The 25,209-nt window shown below is 45.5% G+C and overlaps 2 protein-coding genes across 5 annotated transcripts in view; both read left to right on the forward strand.

Moving 5' to 3' along the window:
- arhgef39 (Rho guanine nucleotide exchange factor (GEF) 39) overlaps window positions 1–11,964 on the forward strand; it is a 41,335-nt gene extending 29,371 nt beyond the window's left edge. For 2 of the 3 annotated variants that reach the window (XM_004082996.5, XM_078941932.1), the window contains exons 8-12: window positions 3,654–3,883; window positions 8,707–8,795; window positions 10,227–10,314; window positions 11,091–11,185; window positions 11,460–11,964. In XM_004082996.5, the coding sequence (XP_004083044.1) occupies window positions 3,654–3,883; window positions 8,707–8,795; window positions 10,227–10,314; window positions 11,091–11,185; window positions 11,460–11,496 (539 nt within the window). In that variant the 3' untranslated portion in view covers window positions 11,497–11,964. Of the gene's footprint in view, window positions 1–3,653; window positions 3,884–8,706; window positions 8,796–10,153; window positions 10,315–11,090; window positions 11,186–11,459 lie in introns of all 3 variants that reach the window. The other variant, XR_013653638.1, reaches the window with a different exon arrangement.
- A 2,165-nt stretch (window positions 11,965–14,129) lies between these two features.
- Window positions 14,130–24,240, forward strand: il17ra1a (interleukin 17 receptor A1a). 2 transcript variants are annotated; one of them, XM_023952494.2, is made up of 11 exons: window positions 14,130–14,359; window positions 15,028–15,058; window positions 16,243–16,389; window positions 16,492–16,613; window positions 18,742–18,868; window positions 19,284–19,331; window positions 19,405–19,547; window positions 20,925–20,999; window positions 21,301–21,373; window positions 22,291–22,398; window positions 22,465–24,240. In XM_023952494.2, the coding sequence occupies exons 1-11, from the start codon at window positions 14,270–14,272 to the stop codon at window positions 23,727–23,729; spliced, it is 2,229 nt and encodes a 742-aa protein (XP_023808262.1). In that variant the 5' UTR covers window positions 14,130–14,269; the 3' UTR covers window positions 23,730–24,240. The 2 variants fall into 2 exon arrangements, with proteins under 2 accessions (XP_023808262.1, XP_023808263.1); XM_023952495.2 differs by having other exon boundaries at window positions 22,294–22,398.
- Window positions 24,241–25,209: the final 969 nt, after the last annotated feature.

A 25,209-nucleotide genomic window follows, 5' to 3' on the forward strand; every position in this document is an offset into this window, starting at 1 on the left:
ATCAACTTTCCATTGGGTCCATCTATTCGTACATGCGGCAAATTCCCTGCTTGACGCTTGTCCAAAAATGTGTTCACAAACTTGATGCCCTGGACGCATGTGGGAGGAGCTTCTGCCAAGTGTTTTTAGCCTGATCGCTAGTTGGAGTGGTGTCTGTATGTATCTCATTTACAATGCCTGGAAGACAAAGATGAAGCTGAGAGATCAGGTTGATTTATTATAAGAAGTTCTACAAAAGCATCAATAATCACGCCTCCACGTCTGAGTTCATGACATCATTCAGAGATTCTCTGAGTACGGTGAACTTCATCATCTACTGCAGGAGCTGCATCTGAATGACGGACGCTTTTAGCGGTACTTCTGTCTATCTGTGACCTAGTTTGACAACTTGCTGTCTCGCAGTAGTCCGAGGAGGGAAAGATAGGAATAAAATTAGACGAACTTTTTATTATTGTCTTGATGCAAAAAAATCATGACGTTTAGGAGAAGAACGATCAGATTCTCCCCCCCGGTTGGGTTTGGACTCCTCCCACTGATTCTGCTATTGAACACGTCATGGGCCAAAGATTGATTGCTTGACGCAACTTGTCTTCTTCGCTAAAGTTCATACTTTTGAACTCTGGAGGCGCCACGCTGCAAGACTCAAATTGCAATGCTGCCAGTCCAGCGCAAATATAAGACTTACTACATTAGTCCAACATGGTTGGACCAGACATGGTACGAGGATTTGAACCCAACCCTCAACCCAACCCAGATTTGTGTCATTTACCTTAAGGCCATCAGTGATACTGCTTTTATCTGTTAGAGGGCATCTAGTTTGATTAATCTTCACACACAGAACCAAAGACTAAAGCAGACCAAACCACCTGGAAAGATCAGGCAGTTCCAAAAACTGCCCATTTGAGGGCGCTATTGTCCAAAAGCAGGAGGAAGACAAGTGGTGAGTCCTGGTACTCGTCAAACTAAGAAACATCTGCAACTCCTGGCTGTTTTTCCCTTCCCATGACAAATCCATCTGCATTCATACTTTAGTGTACCATACCATAGTTTAGTTGCAGATGAGCAAACGTTTGAGCTCAAGAGAGCCAGAGTTCTCTTGGTTAGTCCAAACCAGAGTTCAGGTGAGCCATCAGAAGAAACCAGACCTGGATCAGACCAGGACCAAACCTGCCAGAGTGGATGAACACCTAAACTAATTTAGTAAATCTGTAAGTTTAGTAGTAATGAGAATTACTAGATTTAGCTAACGTTAAAAAGCTCATATATGTGAACAACCCCCCCTGTTTTTTTCCTCTTTCCTTCATTTTTCTCTTCTGTTGTGCCCCCCCCACTCTCTCTTGTGAAGAGGTGGCTCTTTTCTTCCTGACACTCCCCCTCCTGGTGTTTGTCTCCAGAGAATCTGGCCTCATTGTTGTGCTCCTCGCCCTGCCAGCTTCCCCCAGGACCAATTAGAGTCCAGCTTCGTCTCTCAGACCAAAAGATAAAAAGGAGGGAAAAGTGTGTTTGTGACGGGGGTCTGTGTGTTAGATATGCAGGCGTGTTTAAAGTGTGCTTGTGTGGAGGTGTTTGTGCTGGCTAAGAGGGACCCATGAATAGCTGCTCATCTCTCTAATGTCGGCGTGCAAAGTTTCAAAAGCTTTCTCTCATCCTCGTTCTCAAGCCTTCGTCCGACTGCAGGCAGCCTTTTTAGCCAATAAAGCTCCGGTCCCACCAGGCAGACTTCAGAGCGGCTGCAGCGGCTCCACACGCCTCGACCCCACGCCGACCCATTCTCCTTCCTCCCCACTGTCACTGCCTCTAATGTGGGCAAAAGAAAAGCTCTGCCTTTTAACACCAGAGAAGCATCGGGGCCTCTCAGACATATTAAGTAGCTCTGCGGGACAGAAGGGAGTCGTACAGCCTCAGTCAATTGGACATGCGTACAGCACAGGTTGTTTCTGCGGGGGGTGGGGGCATCAGTGTGCATGTCACGTTAAGCAGAACTCAACACAAAGTGTGAGATATGAAATTTGTCATTTTACTGTTTTGTTTAATTAAAGGTTGGGACAATCATAAAGGATTTTTGCTAAATCAATTAAGTGCACATTTCTGATTGGCAGAGCATTGAAATGATGAAACAGAAGAGTTTGGTGTCGGGTACAACTTCTACCAGCTGCATTATGGAAACGAAGTTTCTGCTTTAATTGGCCCGATCTTTTGGGAATTTTTTAAAATTTTAGTTTTAGTTTTAGTTTTTGGGTTAGAATTCTAACAATATTGTTAAATACAGAAATTAGTTGACTCTAAATCTGAAGCGGATCAGCTGATTTCTCTCTCCCCGCCCCCGGTAGATTATGCTTAGACTCTCATTTTTTCTCCAGGAAGTTCGTTCTGTATCTGTGATGTCATAAATACATCATTTCATTGTGTTAAATACTTAACACAATAAAATGAAGAGTACTTTAGCTATTGGCTCAGAGGGAGGAACAATTGAGTGACACGTGAGTGATGAATCAGCCACCTGCATACATGGAGATGAGGTACATCTTCCTCACTAAAATTGCATCAAAGCTTCACATAGTTTGTAATGTAGTCTGTCATGCAGTGGGGGGTTTCAGAGCAGTCCTGTAGAACCGAGCAGCTACATTCTTGACCTCTAAACCTACGCCTCCTAGTGGTAACAGACAAACAACAAACCCAACTGTCATTGGATCATGTCGCGTCGTCTAATGCATTTAACACAGTTTAGCTTTAACTGTAAGTCAGGTGGTCACGTGCCTCGTCCATTTTCCTTTGTTCTCTGAAGAGGACGTCATCATTATTTGTGCTTGACGATACGATTCATAATTAATTTTGGTTCATTTTGAACGATTCACTGACCTACAATGGATCCAGGACATCTTTAGCCAAACATTCATGGCGTAAATGGCGTATACTTATAAAGCGCTTTTCTACCTACAAGGCCCAAAACCCTTTACAGTCACAGTCCCATTCACCCAGTCACACACACATTCACACACTGGTGGCGGCTCCGCTGCCAAACACAGGCGTCCGCCTACCAACAGAGGCAAGGTGGGGTTCAGTGTCTTGCCCAAGGACACTTCAATTCATGGGCCTGCAAGGCGGGAATCGAACCTTACAATCGTGGGTCGACCGCCCTTCTGATGCACCTTGGTCTCTCTGAGTCATCCAGTGTGACTCAGAGAGAATTACCTGGTACTGAACAGTGCAGCTGAAGTTTTCCAGATTTCTTCCAGATAATCAAGTTTGTGTACAAACTAACAAGTAATCAAGAATGAATGTCAATATGACAGTGAAGAAAGTTGCTGATGAAGTGCTTGATTGGTTCTGGGTTCAGAACCGCAGGCCCAGCCTACGTTTACAGCCATGGTCTAAAAAACCTGAATGTAAAAGAAAACTTCTATACTTTCTTTTGCTAGAAGATCAAAATGATGTTACCTTAGTTTCACAAGTGACTGAGAATGTTTGGGAACATTTTGCAGTTTCAAAATCTATTCAGACTAAATTTACAGTTGCATAACTCTGCCTGGCTCTTTCCTGTTTTTAACATGCAGCTTATATTTTAAGTCCGTCATGACGCCTCAAAAGCTCTCGGCAAACCTTCAGCTCAAGCACAAGAGCTGAACGTCTCCTTTTAATGTCCCCTTTCACAGGGAGGTGGTACATCCGTGAGGGCTGGCTGAACAAGGTTCCCCAAAAAGGTGACGAGGCCAAGCCCAGGATGTTTTTCCTCTTCTCTGACATGCTCCTGCAGGCCAAGCGCTGCAGCCCCCTGGATCTTACCAACGGAGAGAAATTTGCTGGCCAGCATGCTTACCCCCTACAGGACTGCAGCGTTGAAAAGGTCTTTGGACACACCAGGAGCAAAGGAGGCCTGCTCAGCGTAAGTCATCCGCCTGACGTTGTACAAAACAGTCCGATCCTAATTGTGGGTTATACTTTTACCACATTTTCTCTTTGGTTTTCCACCCAGAAATAAATGAAGAGCTTGCAGGCGCCCAGAGCAGAGAAGTCCTCTAGATCTAAAAGTGTTTTGAATGTTTTCCACTATGGTCTGACTTCAGAGCACAACGTTGTTTTGCAGTTTGGTTTATGTCGTTGTTTTAAAAGCAGATGGTCATAGTGCAGAGACTGGCGCGATCACAGCAGCTCTCCGAACCGCATTTGTTCTGCACCTTTGCAGAACAAGTTTTTCTGTACTTGGCTGCTTTGTTCTTGCCATAAAACAACTTATAACAGACTATTCAGTTGGACTATCAGCTGTGTATCCATCTGACTTCTGCGCAACACAACTGATGGTCCCAACCGCATTTATAAGGCAAGATATCCCACTTATTAAACCTGACAGGGCACACCTGTGAAGTGAAAAACATTTCAGGTGACTACCTCTAGAAGCTCATCAAGAGAATGCCAAGAGTGTGCAAAGCAGTAATCAAATCAAAAGGTGGCTACTATGAAGAACCTACAATATGACATATTTTCAGTTGTTTCAGGGGTGCGTCAGCTTACAGCTGGGTAGTGTTAAGGGTCTCGTCCAAGGACCCCCACTGGGTGATATTAATTGCTATGGTAATTGACCCCATTACCAACCGAGCTACCCAGCCGCTGTTCCTCTCCCTGTAGGGGCTAAAATCAACGCCCACCAGCTAAAGTCACAGCATTCTGAGGTCAAAGTTAGCAAAACAAACGTCATCCATCATTCATTTTCTGAACTCACTTAATCCCTTTCAGGGTCACGGGCTGCTGGAGCCTATCCCAGCTACTTTTAGGTGAAGGCAGGGTGCACCCTGAACAGGTTGTCAATCTGTCACACAACCACTCACACACACTTAAAAACACTTCAGGTACGTCGCTTTTTGGACTGCGGGCGGAAACCAGAGAAAACCCCAACATGCACGGGGAGAAGGAGCAAACTCCACACAGAAAGAACCCAGCCGGGATTTGAATAGGGCTTTCAGGCCGAGAGCGCTAACCACCGCACCGCTGTGAAGCCCACAAAAAGGTCATGTTTGATTTTAAGGTCGAATAAGTAATAGTTTTGTTTAAAGCTGGAATAAATCTCCAGGAAATTACTGCAAGTACCTACTGTGTGTGCGCGTGTGCACGCCTGCGTGTGCGCGTGTGCACGCGTGCGTGTGCACGTGCGCATGCTTTTGAGAGAGTCCTCCAGTTGCTGGATCAGATTAAGTTGCAAATGCGTCTCTTCCAGGCCTGCAGTAAATGCATCTTCCTCCAGCCTGTCGCCGCTCTCTGGGATCTCTCTACAGCTTATCTAATGGCAGAAATGGCATTTCATTAGCCTCTTCTCCCACAGAGGCCCGCATGCATACTCAATAGCATTACACATAATTTCTCATAACGACACATTATTGATCCCGGGCGTCTACCTGAGCCTCAGGAAAAAGGCTGTAAACACTTCAGGCCCCCCCTCCATGGAGGACCATGAAGAATTAAAGCCAAATTAAATTTGACAGCTGTAAATGCCACGGCAATCTATATGCAAAGTCTGAAAAAAGATCTTTTATTAAAATTTCTAGCTGGTTTTTCTTTTCTTTTACTCGCATATGTTGGCAAAGCAATGACCATTATTTATGCCCCCCCCTCCCAGCTTTCGCCTTTTCCTCTTCTGACTCTCAACCTTCCTCCTCTACCTTCTCCCTTTGCCTTCTTCATGCTAATATTCCCTCTCTGCTTGAATATTTTTCCACTTGGCTGACAGATTCTCTTTGATGTATAAATAATCAAGCTAAATTATGTGCAGCGATCAGGCTCTCTGCTCCGCCGTTCTTATTATACAAAGTAATTACCACCTAAGAGGGTCAGATTTCCTGACAAATCTCTAATTACCCCACTGCAATACAAGTGAAATTTATTTATGCTGGAAATAACGGCTGTCTGCCAAATGGAAAGTGCTTCATCTTATGAGTTACTCATTTTTGGCTCTACTCAATGAACCCTCTAATGAGACGACGCTGAATTTGAAATCTTCATCTTTAAGACAACCCCTCCCCAGCTTCTGTGTTTGATGAGTTTAATGTTCTTCTGTCCAAATGCATAAGAAGCAGTAGATGGACTGTATGAACCCCCCTACAAACACACACCTCCCTCCAACAATTTGGCAGAAATGCCCTCTTTCCTGTACCGTGAGGAAGAAATTGGACTCAAGAAAATCAACAAGATGGCAACTGTCCAAATTGAATTTTGTAGTCCCTGAATCAAGTCTTCTGGGGGGGGGGGTAGGTAACTTCTGGTCCTTCGCCAGACCCCTTTCTTGTTTCTATGGTGATGGACAGACTGACAGATGAGGTTAGACAGGAATCTGTCTGGATCATAATGTTTGCAGATGACAATGTGATCTATAGTGAGAGCAGGTGAAGGAATGTCTAGAGAGGTTCTGGAAAAAGAGGAATGAAGGTCATCTGCAATTAGATGGTGTTGCTAGAGATGAAGATGTTGAGGTGTTCTGTGGGAGTGACTAGGATGGAGAGGATCAGGATAAATCCATCAGAGGAACAGATCATGGTAGATGTTTGGGAGATAAATGCAGGGAAGGAGATGGAGATGGTTTTAGAGGAGAAACAGTGATGATGTTGGTGAAAGGGTGCCGAACTACCAAGAAAGAGGGCTAGAGGAAGACCAGAGAGGAAGTTCATGGATGTAGGAGAGCATGAGGGTGGATGGTGTGAATGAGGAGGATGCAGAGAGGATTGGATGCAGGAAGATGATTTGCTAGTGAATCCAAGTGTGTTCTGTGAAATAGCTGGACACTTTAGGAGCTCCATGTTGAAGCTTTGTTAGTTTTCTTGGCGCTCCTGAGCTGTCTTTTGTGGTTAGTTCTTTTGTCCTGCTGAACAAACGTCACACCTGTTCTGTGAACCAAACAACCAACAAAAGGTAGTTCTTAAGCAAACATGGCCTGATTGCTAACATGCTGTGTCATTTTTTTAAAATTCATTTTGCTTTTTCTTTATACATGGTTGTGATATTTTACATCAGTTTGACTTCTATCGATAAACATCTGTAAAAGCATCTGCAGTTTGCTCCTGAACAATCATGGTGTATTCTTGGTCTGGGGCGCCCTCTGCTGGCATTGTATTATCACTGCAGCCCATTCAAATGAATCATGGTTTGTGGGGGCTGCTTTGATTACTAAAAATTGCTGAAAATAAATAAAAATAGCTTAATGTAAATAAAAACACGCTGTTGGAAAAGTTCGTGGCGTAGAAAATACGCTGGGCGGGGCCTCAAGTCCCTGCCCTGCTCCATTCTGATGCATCCTCTTGTAGACAAATAGATCCACGAACGTCTTTGTTTTCCTCGTTTTAGCTGGAATCTGGATCTAAACTCTACGGCTGGATAGCTCTGATATTGCTCGCCATTTTGGTTGCACTGCTAATGTTAAGTTAGGGGTATGAGGGGCTGTAAGCTAGCATGAGAGCGTATAAACAGATGCATGTCAGGAAATAAGGGCAGTGTTACTCTGTGCAAATGGTCCCATCCACAACACAGAGGTGAAATCCTGCCCCTCCACAGTAACTATGTCCTAGTACACAGGTTTTTAGATTTTGGCTAAAAACGGCATTAAAAAGATTTATTGGAAGACCACTGGGAACACTTTTTAGGTAGAGCAAAAGATGATCAGAGTGGAATTTATATGAATCAACTACCAAGAGCTTTTAGGAACTTTTCAACTTTTTATATCCTTTAAAGCTGAAAACCACATTTGACTGCTTGAGTTGGAGGAAGGAGCAAAAGGATCTGTTTGGGTTCTAGTGAGCAGGTTGGAGCCACACTGCGTGCTGAGCTTTTCTTTACATGTTAAAAATGTTGCCGTGCTGGACTGGAGATCTCGAAAAATCCTAATCGCTAATATTCTGCGCGTGAACAGAGAAGATCCACTGCCTTCATCACAGTTGTAGGCAGCAGGATTACCATTGCAACAACACATCATCAGTAGGGTAAGACTAACTAAACCCAGCTCACGTTCCCTATTAGTGGGTGAACAATCCAACGCTTGGTGAATTCTGCTTCACAAAAAGCGACGTCGCTATGAACGCTTGGCCGCCACATGCCAGTTATCCCTCGGTGAATGCAGAGATTTAGTGTGAAGCACCTGGCTCAGGTATGCAAAATCTAAACACAATCACTGATGAATCACATTTCATGTCTTAAAGTGATCATAAACTCCTCCCACTGTTATGCTACATTGCATATTCGTTCATGGCGAATGCTGTAGTGGAAAGGAAAGGCGACAGCATCAATAGGCTCCGCCTTCATCACTATTAAACATGTTTTAAATATGCTTGATGACCTGCATAGGGTTGTTCTGTTTGGACCTTTTCTGAGGCGTGGACCGCCTTCCCGGCCCCTTCTTTTGCACTCTGTGATCATAGCAGCCGACTGTGACGGCAGACCAGCTGGTTGCTTTCTTGGTTGTTTGGTTTTTCTCTCCTTTGATCTCTTCCGGGTTCAGTTGTAATAGCTTTGTGTTAAGGTGGGGGAGGAGCCGTGTGGACTCCCATATTGGGGTTGACCCGGTCGGTCTGTTGTTTTTGACCTCCTCATTAAGTCTTTCTGAAGCACAGAAGAAACTTTCTGACCTGCAGGAACTTTGAGGTCATTTGAAAGTATTCTACTGGAGTTCCTTCCGATAATGTGACTTCAGCCTCCTGGTGAATGTTTGTAACACATGACGTCTTCCTCCAGTTAACCTTCCCCAAAGCCAAAGTTCTGTTGATGTCCAACAACCAGGAGGACCTGAATGACTGGCACCAGAACCTGAGCGCAGCCATCAGGTAACACACACACCTACACACACACCTACACACACACACTCACACATACACACACACACACCTTAGGGCTGTGGATCATTAGTTAGGTTTTGATTCGATACACAGATAAGACCAAAATTCTATCTATTTAATATATTGTGCCAGAATGGTTACTACATATTTGTGTTTTTACTGGATGTATGAAAATGAAGTGCCTTTAAAATGCATACCTTTATTTTTAAAACATGAGATCAGAATACACAAAAGATAATACAAAAAGAAAGGTTGAGAAAGAAATTAAATTCATCCCTTTAAACAACGTCCCTTGTTTTTCTGTCAGGTTCCTGCTTAACTTCAAACATAACAAAACAAACAAAAATATAACTGTAAACACAATTTTATCTTCATTTTCTTAATTCTGAGAGAGGCCTGTAATTTTAACAACATGAGGGGGGGGGCAAAAAATCCCATCGTCTCATTTTTTAAATATCTATTTGTAAATTATGGTGGATCAATAACAAAAGTACGACTCAATACTTTGTTGTATACACTTTCCTGGCAATGACAGCAGTCAAATGTTTTCTGTAAGTCTTCACAAGGTTTTCACAAACTGTTGCTGGTATTTTGGCCCATTCCTCCATGCAGATCTCCTCTAGAGCAGGGATGTTTTTAAGTGGGAGAACTTCCACAATTAGTGGTTGACGAAATACTTTTTTGACCCATTGTATGTTCTCAAACCTGAGAAAATCTCCAAAAAACACACCAAAAACAAAGTTTCATTGGAGTGGGTCTTTAAGTGTTTGCAAAGTTTGAAAAATTAGTTAAAAAACATCAGTCTGAATGCGTAAAAGACCAGACGGAAGCAGTGAAAGAGCCCAAGAATCTGTGATCAAACACGGTAAATGTGAGACTAAACCCAAACAGCAAAGTGAGGCTCCTGGCTCCTGTTATAGGTGACCCTTTAGATTTCCTCAATAAAACTCCTGACAGGATCTTCCACCAAAGATCACATCATAGATTTACGTCAAGAAAAGGAATCCACCCAAACCTGCCCGCCCCCCCGCCCCCCCCCCCCCCCCCACACACACACACATTCTAAAGCTTTATGCAGTGAAACTGTCCTCATATACCAAAAAAGTGCAGACTTTGGGTTTAAAAAGGGAAAAGCAACAGTTTTAAATATTCCGATTTGTTGTTTGCAGAGTTGTGGAAATTTTTTTCGTTTTGCAAACAAACTTATAGTCTAGTGTCAAGAACGTTTCAGATGTTTATCGTATTTCTCATTTGTAAAACCCTGAAGAGAGGAGTGTGGGTTGTTTTGGGGTTTTTTTTGTTTCCGAACTTTTCATCTCTTTAGTTCTCAATTTGTGCGTCAGCAGCAGGTTGCCATGGTTACCTGAATGTTGTGGTCTCAGAAGTGCTCAAAGAGGCTCGTTGGTGTGGTCGTCACAGGAAGTTGCAGCCCAAAGCGACCGTGATCCATCAGAGGGAGGACGGATGGGGGGGGCAGCCATGCAGCAGCGGCAGGAAGAGGCACATGGTGAGTGCTGCTCACGTGCACGGACGCGCACGTGCACAGCCAGCCACCTTTCCTGTGCTGCTGGTCCAAAGATCCTCCATGTTTGTGTGCTGATGCCAAAACCTTAAGGCCGAGTCTCACAGCCTCTGCGTACGGTTAACACGTATTACACGGATGGAAATTGGTGAATATAAGTAGAAAAAGTGAGAAAGTTGTGGTCTTCATGTGAAGTTTTCTCGAATGAATCACGTTAAAAACAGAATAGAACATGAACCATGTGTGATTGTTGTCCTGTTTAGATGCCATCATAAATTATTCATGCATCAACGTCATTTCAGCATGATTTGTGCGACATATACGCGATATTAAAGTCATACAGAGTTGGGACGTACATGAAAAGTCAGTTAGACACACGAAAAACGGTCGTGAAAAGACAAAAATTTGTGTATGAATCTACAAAAAAAAATCACAAACAATTGCATAAGAATTACGTAATAATTGTGTATAAACTACATAAAACACACGGAAACAGCACACACCAAAAATTTTGACCAGCTCAAAATGGAATTCACGTAAAATCCTGAAAGGCTCGATGGACATCAGTGCAGATCAACGAGGCAAGAAACACATGAATGACGAAAGAACGACTTTTTACTCGTGGAAAATGGACGTAGCGGCTGCGTGATTCCGCCTTTTTACATCTCTGTAAAACTCTGAGTGACGCCGTTAAAGAAATGTAGTTTCTGACGCATAAAAGGTTCCATATTCAACTATCTGAATGCCCCGCCCCCTTTCAGCCCCTCGCCGACGCCACTGAGCATGCTCCAACTGTCGCCGAGCAGGACTGCAGCGTGCCGAAGAGGATGAAAGAGTCTGATGAGGCAGGAGCGAGGTGGGAACGCTGGTCGTGGTTCGTTTTCTCCATCAGATCTTCCTGACAGAAATCTGTTCCTCTCCAACAATTTCTTCTAGTTTTGACACATCAGCAGGTCAGAATGTTTACAATGAGCCTAAAAGTGAAGGTAGATGAATGAATAACTGGTTCTTCTGTCAGCTCCTTCCCATAATCCTCTACCAGTACACGGACGTCAAACTGACTGAATACTATAGCACACTAAAGTTCTGTTTAGCCTGTGACCCTCGCCCATTTCCCTTTGTGTCAGCAGTGCAGAAAGCTCCGCCTCCAGCTGTGTGATCCTCTGATGGCTCCGTTCAGGTCGGGATCAGGAGGAGGTGGAGCTGCAGAGCTTCACCTCTGCAGCTAACCGAGGCTCACATGCAGCTTCTGCAGCTCCACTGAGGAAGACGATGGAGCAAACGAGAACCTGACCGTCTTTGACACTCGCTTTCTTCTTCGTGGTGGTTTCATGGCTTTAATGCGACCTTAAAGGGATTATGTAGTCCTGATAAGGACTCCTTTCTTATTAACCCAACTCCTTAAACTGCAGGAGAACTGATCCGTTCTTCCAGACGAAGCAGCAGGAATGTTCTTCATCATTTATGCTCACTTTATGGTCTTTAATGACCTTTATTTATCTTCACTTTGACACTTTCATCTTTACTCCTAAACATTATCGTATACTGTGGGTATGGTATGATCTTTTAGCTTTCTTGTGTTTTTTTATGATGTAAAATGGAAATTATAATTTCCCAATAAAAATGCTACAAACATTTTTTTTTCCCTATTATTTTATCATTAAAGTAATTTACCGTATTTTTGGAGCCTCTGTTTGTTTCCCAAACAGCCTTTTGCTGCTCTACTGATATTTTCTGATCTTTTTGAGTCCATTTTATTTAAAACAGTTTTGGGCTGTTCAGTTCCACGTTTTAACTGTTTGATGCGATCCTCCACCTCACTTGGGCGGCCGTGGTGCAGCGGTAGGGCGGTCGACCCATGATCAAAAATATTGAAGGTTCGATTCCTGCCTTGCACACCCATGTGTCGAAGTGTCCTTGGGCAAGACACTGAACCCCACCTTGCCTCTGGTGCGAGGTTGGAGCCAGTTTTTGGCAGCGGAACCGACATCAGTGTGTGAATGTGTGTGTGACTGTGTGAATGGGACTGTGACTGTAAAGCGCTTTGGGCTTTTGAAAGAGGGTAGAAAGCGCTATAGAAGTATTTACCATTTTACCAACTTGAAGTACCGTTGCAGTTCCTGAAAGGTCCACTGGGGGAAAAGGAGTCGTTTTCCAGTGGCTCGTGTTAAAAATGTAACATTTCTGGTAAAAAAAAGGAACACATTCAGTTTGGTTTGAAAAACATTTTTGATTTTTATCGCTGTTTAAGGTGAGTTCTTTTTTCTAATTAGTCGTTTGTATTTTATTAGAGCTCAAATTTTTTATGACTTTGAACACATGTTTCTGTTTAATTGGCAGATGGGTGGGCCCTCTATTTTAGTATTAGCATTTAAATATTTATATTTAATCAAATGAAAACTAGCCCTGGCTGCCAGAGTTCAAGAATTTCCTGACATATTTGGGAGAAACACATATGCCTACAACCTCAAACAGTCTCACTCCAAACTCCACTATAGACAAGACCATAGAGCTGTCTTAGGACACCAGAAACCAAATAGTTGACCTTCATCAAGCTGAGAAGACTAAATCTGCTATAGTTAAGCAGCTTGGTGTGAAGAAATCAAATGTGGGAGCAAATATTGGGAAATGAAAGACGTACAAGACCACAAATAATCTCCCTCCATCTGGGGCTACTCCCAGGATCTCACCCTGTGGGGTCAAAATAATCACAAGAACGGTGAGCAAAAGTCCCAGAACCCCATGGGGGACCTAGTAAATGACCTGCAGAGAGCTGGGACCAAAGTAAAACATCAATAACACACTACACCACCAGGGACTCAAACTCTGCAGTGCCAGACTTGTCCCCCTACTAAAGCCAGTACATGTGCAGACCCGTCTAAAGTTTACTAGAGAGCATTTGGATGATCCAGAAGAGGATTGGGAGAATTTCCTATGGTCAGATGAAACCAAAATAGAACATTTTGGTAAGAACTCTACTTGTTGTTTGGAGAAGAAAGAATGCTGTTACATTCCAAAGAACACCAGACCCACTGTAAAGCACGGGGGTGGAAACATCATGCTTTGGGGCTGTTTTCCAGCAAAGGGACCAGGACAGGATGACTGATTTATATTAATAAAAGGATGGATGGACAGTCATATGGTCAGATTTTACATGTTCATGTGGCATTTGTTTCATGATGGAGGACATATTTTAAGAAAATTAAGGCTAAAGTTTTTCTTTAAAGTGGTACAGCTGAAACAGACGGAAAATGCTGTAGGTGTAATGTACACCTACAGCCTTCTAATGCCTCCACTTGCAAATAAATAGATCCATGAATGTCTTTGTTTTCCCTGTCTGAGCTGGAATCTGGACGGCGCTGATATTGCTCACCATTTTTGTTGCACTGCTATTGTTACCTGTGGGCTTTAAATGGGCTGTAAGCTAGTGGGAGAGAGCATAAATAAAGGGATCGTGGGAAATGAGGGAAGGTTTACTCTGCAACAATAGTTCTGCGCTCAACTCAGAGGGGAATTTTAATTTATCTAAAGAGTTCTAATAAATAAAAAGTTCAGAATTAGCCGGAGGCCCAGTCAGTGTAGACAGCGCCCGCGCACACACCTACACAGGTGAGGTCACGACTCTGAATGAGGAAGTGGGTTGCGGAAATCTTTCGTGGCGCTTTCATGTCACCGTGGAAAATCGGAAAAGTGAATATCCGCGCGCGGAGCTCCGCCTGCCAAGTTAAAATCGCGGCTCCGCGAATGGCCGCTGTCCTCGCGGAGCCATAAATTCCGGGGACACCTGAAGGCATCACTCGACAGGTTTTTCCAGTAAACTGCGCGAGGTTTTTTTTTTTTTTTAGCAGGAAGTTTCACATTCAACGCGCTCGAGACTTTTCCTGCTGCTTCAGACATGAGCGAGCGGGTCCTGGTTCTGGTTCTATGACCGCGAAGCGACATGAGGACTTTCCTAACCATCCTCGTGCTCGTGGCCCGCTTGTCAGCGGTCACGGTCTTGTCTGGACACAACCTCACGTGCCCGCGACAGGTGAGACGCGCGCGCTGTTTGTTTACCTGCTGTGTTGTTTGCCTTGAAAAAGAAAAACCTTTGTGTTCTGGATTCTTTGGAAGAAACTGTTGACCCAGAGTTTGAATGCGATCCAGTCTAATCTTACCCGGGATAATTCCTGTCGTTTCATCCTAAATCTGTAAAAATACATTTTAATTCGGAAAACGAAACCAACCGGAAACACAAAGATGAAAATGATCTGAACGGCCAGAAGAAAAAGTTTCTCAGAATTTCTAAAGAAATTGGGATTTTAAAAAAAGAGTTAGAGATTAAAGTTTTGATTATTTTAAAGAATAGACAAAACTGTTTATTTTGTCCCTAATAATCCCGACTCTATAGAAAAATGTCCCCTTATGGTAAATTATTGATCCATTCGATGAAATATTTCTTTCAATGATAAAGCTGAGTTAATATTTCCTCATGCATAATGTGGTAAAGTTCTGGTTACAGTTTAATGAAAGCTTCATGCCTGTAATTTAGTTAAAAAGGGACTCAAACCTCTGGCTGTGGTTCAGTGTTCACCGCCTGAAAACAGCAGAGCTTGGACGGATGGCATCGAGTCTGATTTTGGAGCAGATGGACTTCCTGTCTGCGTGAGACGCTGAACCTGCCGCCTCCTCATCTGACCTGGTTGTTTTGTGTTTCAGCTGCAGGACCTGAACTGCGCCATCAGCCTCAGTGAGTCACACTCCTCCTCACTCCTGCCAGAACACCGCACATCATTTCCTGCACTTCTGTTGACAACAAAGACAGAAATGAACAAAATGCACATTTATATCAGGAGCGGCATTGAATGGGGGCCTTGCCATCCCCCCCGTTTGACCGGCCCTCATTGGCAGCTGGTACACGCCCCCCCCCCCCCCCCTTCTGCCACTGCCATCCTGGTCAGAGCTGCACATAAAAAAAAAAACACTTTTTTTTTCAAAACTGTGGCTTTTATGTTGTTTTTATCTCCATAGCAACCATTTAATTTTTTGCTAGTCCGGGGGTGACAAACGGGTCGCAGTAATTTTTAGAAGAATCGGCAAAAGGAAATTTCTGTGTCTCCATGGCAACCGAGGTTTTTTTGTTTTGTTAACCATGCCTACTTTCCTAATGTGTTCATATTATGTCATATTGTTTCGTACAGCTTGAGCCAACGATTCGCTGATGATATTTTCACAACATATCGTAGAAAATGTGCCAGTAACAGGGGGACGCCACTTTAGTGAGCTCGCCATGCTAACGGCGTTCAGAATGTACAAACTTTAAAACCAACATTACTTCTTAATTACTTTCCCAATGATGCTTGAGGAGTTAGGAGGCGATAGATTGAAAGAGGTTATATTTGTAGATGGTACTAAAGGTGGCTTAACAAAAAAAAAAATCAAGATGGTGGCCTCTTCCCGAGGTCAAAGGTCAACATTACTTTGGTTGTGATTGTAGACCTCAACTGGTGGAATGTGTGTGATATTTTGGAAGGATCCCTTGAATCAAAGTTTCTCATTCTTGGCCACAACATGATATAATAATTTCAAACCTTCCTTTGGATATCCCTGACATGAGTTTTTTTTTTGTTTTGTTGCTTTATTTTAATAAAAACATTTATTTATGTTACAACAATTACAAAACGGCAGGAAGGTGATTAACGTTCCAGTGACTCAATATGACCACGAGGCGTTCAGAAAACTTAAGCATCATTTCTGGAAAAGGACCCGTCTCTATGGAGACAGACAGATGAGTGAATGAATTGTGGGTAAGAGCTGGACAGAAGACTGTTGGGACTTTGTCTTGATGCTCTGATGACCTTCAGGGTTCAGAAACTGCAGGTCTGATCCCCTGTGTGTCTGTGTGTGTTTGTGTATTTGTGTGTGTACATGCAGGTAACTGCATGGACCCCGAATGGCTGAAGGTGAAGAATTACACACCCAGCGCTCCAGAGGAGCCGGATGTCCAGGTCATCACCATGACAGACGATGAAGGCCGGCGCCAGGCAGTCCTGCAGGCGCAGTGGGAGATAAAGGATGATGGTGAGTCAGTCTAGAGAGGATCAACACCCCCTTCTGTGTCACGGGTTTGATTCCTGATAGCTCTGTGGGGAAGAAGCAGCAGCTCATCATCTTCTTCTGCAGGCAGCATTTCTTACCTGGTCGCCACCGAGCTCCACCTTCTCACCATCTCCACCGGACGCAACGATTGTCTTCGATTTTCCTTTAAGGGCAAACTTCCCCAGAGGGACCCGTCAAATAAAAAGGTGAGGGTCACTAACTTTTAAAGGTTCAGAGATGTTTGACACCTTTCTGACAGTTAAGCCTCAGTCATACCAGGGGTTGACCCATATAGATGCTGCAGGTTTTTGGGTTGTCCGGGTCCACTATGACCTGTCGCTCACAGCATGCCTGTAGAAAAAAAAGTACACGAACATTTTTGCTCTGGGGATCGCCAAGCGGTCTACGATCTAGATATTTTGTATCAGACAGCCTGTCCTCACCTGTAAGGGGAGGTGGGACTACGGCAGGATCAGCATCTCACAAGACAACAGCTTCATTGTGGTCTCCAGTCTCCGTTTGAACTGTGAAAACTAACGCTACGTTCATACCTGGCTCAGAAACATGCATTCAAGCGACCACATCCAATCAAACGTCTACATAAACGCACGTTTCGGGCTTCCGTGTTCAAAACTCGCATTCATTCGTCACTACAGAAGTTTTAACGTCAGTTTGTGGGCTCTGTGGACAAAACCCGCAGCTATTGAACACGCTTTAAAAGTTAAACCAGTTCAACTTTGACCAATCAGGGACTTTGATTTGGTTGTTCTTCACCTTTAGGCATATCCCATCAGGGACCGCCACAGCGAGTCTGCTTTCACTATTTCCCACAGGTGGTTTGGCAGACATTTTTACACCAGATCCTCTTCCTGACAACTCTGTAGTATCCAGGCTGGGGACCGGCACAGGGGGACGCAGACCCGAACCCCTTTGTGGCCACATATAGAGTAACACGAAGGGTCTTGCCCTATAGAACCTGGTTTCCTGTCCTACAGCCAGCCAACAGAGACTTCCATCCGCTGAAGGGGACTTTGATTTGGTAGCTTCCTTTTTAATTTACGGAAGTGTCAAACGTTGGATAATTGATCATGAGGGAGAAATGCATTTTAGTGGTTTGTGCCTGACTAGAAGGCTTTCATGGATCGGAATAGACAGAAAAAGCCTGGAACAAGATTCACCAGATTTACGCCGCTTTGAGGTTCCACAATAAGCCTCTTCCAACTGTAGATAAATGTACGAGTATCAGGTGGGGACAACCCAGTATATGCTAAAGTGCTTTGTAGAACCCGCGACATGTGCCCAGTGGGAGCGCAGCACCAGAACTGCAGGGTTGACTGGATGCTTCAGCAACAAAGCCCCTCCTAAGACGTCAGAATAAGATCAAGCGGCTCATCTGAACCAAGAAACACTGGAGGGGGTGAAGGAATTATGGGCCAAAGACCCAAAACGGAACATCTTTGGTTCTTTCCACAAAGTCTTTGTCAATAAGGTTGAAAGGATGGCTCCAGAGTCTATGGAGACTGTAAAACACGGAGAAGATAGCGTGATGATAAGGGGATGTTTTGCTGGATTCAGGATGAGTGGCTTGTACCCTTATCCCGAGCGCAGTTCAGCTCACCGCTCCCCCAGGGGAGGGGTCAAATGCGAGGAAAGATTATCCCCATTTTGGGATGAATAAAGTATCAATTATTATTATTTAACCAGCACGACACGCTTTCGTGCACCCATTTGTTCAGGGGTTTATCCAACAACCAGACAAAGACCCTAAATAGAAATGCAGGCTCTGCCTGAGGAAAAGAGAGATGGAGACGTGGAGCGGCCAGGACAGACTCCAGAATATGTTTGGTTCTTTCCTAGATGTCAGTGATGAGCCAAACCAGCCACATGGGGGCGCTGAAAGTTTTTATCCAACTTGATCTGTTCCTGACTGAAGATGTCCAGAAAACTTCAGAACCTCCCAGTGATGTGAAGCAGGAAGCCTCCCGTTTAGAGGCCACGCCCCCACTAGTGTCTTCCTGTTTATTGGGACTTGGTGGGTCCCACTGCTAAACCAATCAAAACACAGCCCGCCCACTGCTAAGAGTGTTCATGGCCGAATAACCGCGGCTTTAAAGTTACCTGATAGTTTGAGAGGATGGAGCAATATGTGATCATTTAGTGAATAAATCAGCTGTACAGAGGAGGTCACACACTCAGCTGCTGTACTCTCTGAGCGTCTAGTTCTGTTTTAGGTCGGTGGTCGTCGGAAGCAGCAGGCTGCGCTGAAAAAGGGCGGGACCGGGGTGGAATCGGGTCCAGATTGGTGTCAGCTGATGGTCTGGTCTGTTCTTCCAGTGGTTGATCTCCTCAGACATGCTGGTTCTGCAGCCGGGTCAGGAGTACAAAGTCTCCGTCTTCAACATCCCCAAACCAGAGGAAGGTCACAGCTTCTACGACGTCAGCACCAGAGTGCAGGTTCCAGGTGAGCTTAGACTGAAAGACTAATGAGCAGAAGACAGGAATATGTAAGAATGAGGTAAATGTACAAAAACATACAGCGGTCCTCACGGAGCTCGTCAACAGCCCGACTACCTGCTGCCTTACGATTACTAACAATCTGATGGTGGCAGAAATCGGCCAATCAGCAGACGATCAGTCCATTTTCCGTCAATGATGACACTGCTGCCTTCCTGCCACCCGCCTGTCACCGGACAGCCACCAAACCACCTCCAAATGTGCCCGGGCAGCCACTGACCCATGTCGTGTAAAAATGCCACTACCACCTCCCGGTCGCTAATGCCGCCATGCGGCCACCTGCCGGATATGTGGAGAAACTCTCATTTCGGGTTTCGGGGTACGTGACCGTCGTCTAACCTGATGCTGCTCTGCTTCCTCAGACTGTAACGTCCCTGAAATGGAGAACACCCAGTACTGCATAGAGACAGGTGAGTCTTGTGTTCTGGTGAGCGTGCACACGCGCGTGCGCTGTGATTGGCTCACTCCGCCTCCTCTCTGCAGGGAGCCTGTGGCAGCCGAACATCAGCATGGCTCAGACCGCAGACGGCTCTCTGGCCGTCAGCTTCGCTGGCGACCCGCTCTGCCACAGCTACGACGTCTTTGTGAAATGTGGACAGCAGCTCCAAACCGTCACGGTTTCTGAGGTGAGTGGCGTCATGGAACTGCTGGATGTCACTCCCTGATGTGCTTGAATGTGACCAAAGACTTTATATGTGTCCTCCTGCACATCTTTTTCTCAGAAAGTAGGTAGAACATGTCTTCATTTCTCCAAAGAAATCGTCCCAGAGAAACTTTGAATTTCTTTTTTTCTCCAGTTTTGAAGACTTTTGAAGCTGGCTAACGTCTGACATGGTTTCTGAAATGAAGATTCCTGTGCAGTTCAGAGAGTTTCTCTCAGCAGTCCGAACATAAACACTTTCATTAACGTCCTTTGAGGTTTCCACTGTCAGAAAGTCACGGACGGCTCTTTGAGTCGGACGGTTTCTTCTGCAAAGTCCATTCGTTCCTGATAATGGACATTATCCCGCTTATACCATGGTCAATGCAGAAAGGAAGACATAATCAATAAAGTTTTTTTCATGTTTAAAACAAGCAGACTGTGATATGCAGAGTGGCGTGTTGTCATGGTAAACGAGCCTGCAGGAAAGTGGTTTGTAAGCTAAACGTCACGTAAAGTGATCCAAAGCGTCAGTTCCGAGAGAAAGAAAGTTCACCTTTTTATCACATTGTTTTTTGTCCAGATGATGAAGAAAAAGTTTGTTTCCAGGAAACAAAGTCCACAAGTAGATGAAATGTTTGCACTGGTTCCACCGCCGCGCCTAACCTCTTTTCTCCGGCGCACCAGCACCAAGGTTCCGTGCTCCCACCTTTTCCACCTGACTGCATTTAACTCTGCAGTTTTCCCTCGGTCACTTTCTTTATCCATCGCTGTCAACATCAGCGATAAGGACTTGAAAAAGATACTTAAAGTCCTCAAAACACAAGTTTACAAAAAAGATAAATGTTAAAAATGCTTCACTGTAGTTTATTACATTATTATTTTTTACAGAGCATATTCACTTCATAGGTTTGTCTGTTGACAGCAGCAGATCTGGATGTGTACATGTACATGTACATGCAGAGATAATGCCGAGCAGCCGGACTGGAGCCGGCGCTCTACACTGCTTATGGGTAAATTAGTGCTCATCTAGCGGCACGTTACCAATTTAAGAGGAAGTAAAAATACTAAACAAACAGCCCAAAGGCAAACCTGCATCGACAAAAACTCACTTAAATCATCAAAGGCCCAAAACGTCAAAGAAAAAAAACCTTCTCCTGCTCTCATTTGGTCGAAGCAGCGGCACAGTCTGCCTGCAGCGGCAGATGATGTCATCACCACCGTAACTGACATGTGCTTAAATTCAAAGGAAACTTATTAACATCATTAACTGAGTCTTTTCTTTTCTACTCTTTTCTTTTCTTTTTTCATTTTCACAGAGCCTTCGTATCAGAAACCTGAAACTCTTGTTTTTTTTTCCCAGGGAGGCCAGAAGATCCTGAATGCAACCTTCATGCTCTCCAAGTGGCCGAGGTCCTGCTGCCAGTTTGATGTCGAGGTTTGTTTCCCAGTCATCTACGCATTCATGGGGGGGGGGGGGGGGGGGTCGTCTGGGATGGTGGGTGCACTAAGATTCCGTTTGCTGAATGCAGATGAGCAGCAGCATTCAGGTATTCAGCAGAATGTGGTCATTAGAGCAGACGGCCACTAGGTGTCTCTGTGGAGACAACTTCTTTTTGAAGCTGGAAATGGTTTCATCGGTTTCTGAGCTTCATAAAGCTTCACTGCCCCCCTACAGAGGACGAAGACCCAGACGTGGTTTTGTGGCCTGAACCCTTCGTCTGATTGTTTCTCTACAGATCAAACCCCTTTTCCCGCTCTGCCAAAGCGACTGTCCCAGAAGAAGACGAACTGGAGATCTTTGTGGAGCGGGTACGAAGCTCCGCTTTCTGACACCGTCACTGACCTCCAGACATCCTCAGAGACGTCTTTGAGGGAAAACTGGTTTGCTTTGGACCGCGTTCTGATGCTGAATCTGGTTCTTTACATGAAAACTGATCCAACTGTGGTCCCCAGCCCCGAGCCGCAGACCAGTACCCCTCTGTCCGTCACCTGGTACTGGGCTGCAGGCAAAGAATGACAGAATCCATACAGTTTTTCTTTTCTTTTTTGGGATTCAAAAGAACGTTTTGTTCTGGAACCTACAGGATTCTGTCCACCACCTCATGTCAGGGCGCGCTCGCCTCCTCATTGGTCCTAAATCCATCCGCCACTTCCTTAAAGCGGCTGCTCTAGTCACTAAATTAAAAGCCCAAAGCTAATAAAAAAAATCAAGTTTCTTTGGGCAGAGAAGAGATAGAGAAGACATAAATCTGGGCTTCACATAGATCCATATTCCCAAATAAAAAAAACGGAATCTGAAGAAAGTAAAAAGAGCGTTGCTTCAAGAAAAATGCTAATTTTCTGTCGTGCAAGAAAAATCATCTTAAAGTTCATCTTAGAAATGATTTCTTAAAACAGGAATTTTATGATAAAACCATCTTCTTACCCTAGTGACAGATTTTTTTGGGCTTATTTTAAATATTTTTGACTTTTTAGGAGGCCTGTTTTTGCAGTGGGTGTAAAACAAAAGACCACGAGAGGAAGCAGGGATCTCCTCCTGAAGGAGCTGAGCACATAAAGCTGAGATCCAGAAGATTTCTGAACATTTTTCTGGGATTTAACCGCAGATCTTTCAAACTAAGCAGGAAACCAAAAGAACAGCAGAGATTCTTCCATCTTCATCCTGAAGAGTCTGAACTTTCCCAGCTCCTGACCTCACGCCTTTGTTTCTCCCGTGTTTCTTCTAGTAGTTCCCACGCAGAAACCGGACACGCCGTACCCGTTTGCCGTGGTGGCGGGGAGCCTCTCGTGCGTCGTGCTGGCAGCTGCCGGCTGGTTTCTCTGCAGAAGGAAAGGTATTCTGTCCGCCCCCTCCCCGCCTCTGTGCCCGTTTGTCCTCCTCATGGCGGTTTGTGTTTCAGGGAAAGCGTTTCCTCCGGAGCCGCCCCGGGATCCAGAAAAGGAGCGTCTGGAGCCGCTGCTGCATCCTCCGAAAGTCCTGGTCATCTACTCCCAGGACCACCGCCTGTACCGGGACGTGGTCCTGAAGCTGTGTGCCTTCCTCCAAGCCAAGTGTGGCACCAAGGTTGTGGTGGACCTGCTGGACTCCAGCTCGGTCAGCATGGTGGGTCGAGTGCGCTGGCTGGAGTGGCAGCGGCAGCAGCTGAGAAACCCGTCCGACAAGATCCTGGTGCTGTGCTCTCCTGGGGTCCAGGCCAAGTGGAGGGCCATGTGCGGTCTGGGCCGCGTGACCCTGAGGGAGGACGTCCTCTCCCCCACCGACGACATGCTCATCCCCTTCCTGAACCTCTTCCTGTCCGACATGCACCAGGCAGGGATGCTGGGAAAGTACCTGGTGGCGTACTTCGAGGACATCAGCAGCGCGGAGGACGTGCCCTCCGTCTTCAACATCGCGGCCAAATACAGTCTGATGAAGCACTTTGAGGAGCTCTTCTTCAGACTCCTGGACATGGAGAAGTACCAGCCGGATCGGATCAACCACATCCTGGGAATTGGGGAGGAGGAGTACTCCAGCAGCCCCTCGGGGAGGGCCCTGAAGGAGGCCATCCAGGTCTTCAAGGCCTTCCAGCAGGAGAACCCGGACTGGTTTGAGAAGGAGTGCGTGGAGAGTGAGGAGGACGTCACGCTTGAGGTCCAGCAGGTCGAGGAGCAGATCCCCGCCGTTCTGGAGTGTGTTCCCGCCATCAGAGACGGGCCTCCGGTCTACGCCTGTGACGTGAGCGTCACTGAAGCCTGCAGCAGCGTTCTGCTTCTCTCTCCTGAGCTCAGGCCGCCGCTGCAGCCTCAGCATATGGTTGAACTCCTTCCAGCGGTGCTTCATCATCCTCAGCACCTGGCCAGCCAGGTCCCGCTGCCCCCACACCCCACCACTCCACAGCTCTACATCCACGAGCCGGTTCTGGACTTCCAGTCCCCCTCAGGAGGAACCTGGCTCTCTCTGGAGGAACGGATCCTAACTCAGAGCCCCGCTGAGGATGATGAAGATGCCTCTGCTCCGTCTGTACAGGCATTCCCAGAGGCTCTGCATTTCCCTTCCGTTCCTGACGGATGCTCCATTCCTGAGGAAGTGGATGAGGAGCAGGAGGATCAGCTGGAGCCCAACAGAAAGGGGCCCAGGAGCGGGTCCGACCAAGGCTACATCTCCAACAGCTTGACTGCGTCGTGAGAGGAGCTGGCAGCTTCCGCTGCAAGGGAGGTGCTGCAGCAGAACCGGTGCAGCAGAACCGGTGCTGCAGCAGAACCGGTGCAGCAGAACCCCGACACCCTGAGGAGAACCCAGTGAGTGTGGAGCTCCAGCAGGAGCGCGGCACGCCGGTGGCAGCTCCTGCTGGAGTTCTATGCTGAATTGATGAAGATCTGCCTCCAGAACCAGAGGTCACTGAAAGACCTGGACCCTCAAATGGAGCAGTCCGGAGGGGGTTCTTTATGGAACCTGCTGGTGATTGACAGATTTCAGACTCACTTGGTCTCAGATGTTGGATCCTGATCACTTATTTTATTCCTATTTTGATCATTTCTGTATATTTCCAGCTTATGATAAGCGATAAATACTCTTGTTGGAAGTCAAACGCAGCGGAAAACGTCAGCGGTTTGATCAGGAGGCGCACAAAAACAGTTTGGTGAAGTTAGAAAGATGTTCACAGATTTGGAATTTTAATAAATGTTTCACACTGACACCAAGGGTTTCTTTGGGTTTGTCTTAACAGAAAAAATCTCTTTGGTTTCTTTGTATTGAGCGTTGCTCTCTGTGCTGTGAGGTCGTGTCACACAGAAGCAGCCTACATGTTGTACATGTTCCATGTATGTAATTCTTTTTTTTGTGATCCATGCGTGACATACATGATTCATAAGTCCTTCCTCAATGCTGCAGATGTCCGTCTAGGGTTTCAGCCAACGGGTCTTTACGTGAGTTTGGTTTTGAGCTGTTCAAAATTTTTGGTTGGTTGAGAATTATGAATTACACAGTTTACACGTATTTTATGTAGTTTATACGCAATTATTACATAAATCTTAACCCTTGTGCTATCCTAGACACTTTGACAATGGAGTTGGGTCATCTAGACCCACTAGACAGTGCGCTGATCCTTTTTTCTTCAATGATTTGTGATCTTCACTGGTGTCCATGGATTACATGAAATCTTTCCACCTTTATCCACCTTTGTCATGGTAGGGAGAACACGTCAATGGTCATCTTGACCCCATAGGATAGCACAAGGGCTAAACAACTATGCGTGATTTTTGTGAGACGCATATACAAATTTATGGTTTTCCACGACTGTTTCACGTATTTCTAATGGACTTTTCGCGCATAAACGGCGCACACGTCACGTAAAAATTACAGGAATCACTGAATATCAGGAACAATGCAATGATCACGCATGGTCCATGCACGATTGGTGTGTTGTGTGACAGGTTTAGAAAGCGGACAACTGTTCAGCGCTCCAACAGTCTGTAGCTGGGCTCTCTCTCCCCCCATCCGGCTCGTCCAGATGGGGGAAGCGGGTGAGGGTTACGGGAGGACGCAGATGTGACTCTGGCTCTCGGTGGGGCCCCCCGGCAGGCTGCCTCAGCTAGCGCCTAGCAACTGACTTAGAACTGGCGTGGACTAGCGGAATCCGTTTAAACAAAACAACACGGCGGGAGCT

The sequence above is a fragment of the Oryzias latipes genome, chromosome 23, assembly GCF_053564925.1.
Source record: "Oryzias latipes strain Hd-rR chromosome 23, Olatipes_Hd-rR_3.1".
In the NCBI taxonomy this organism is placed as follows: Eukaryota; Metazoa; Chordata; class Actinopteri; order Beloniformes; family Adrianichthyidae; genus Oryzias; species Oryzias latipes.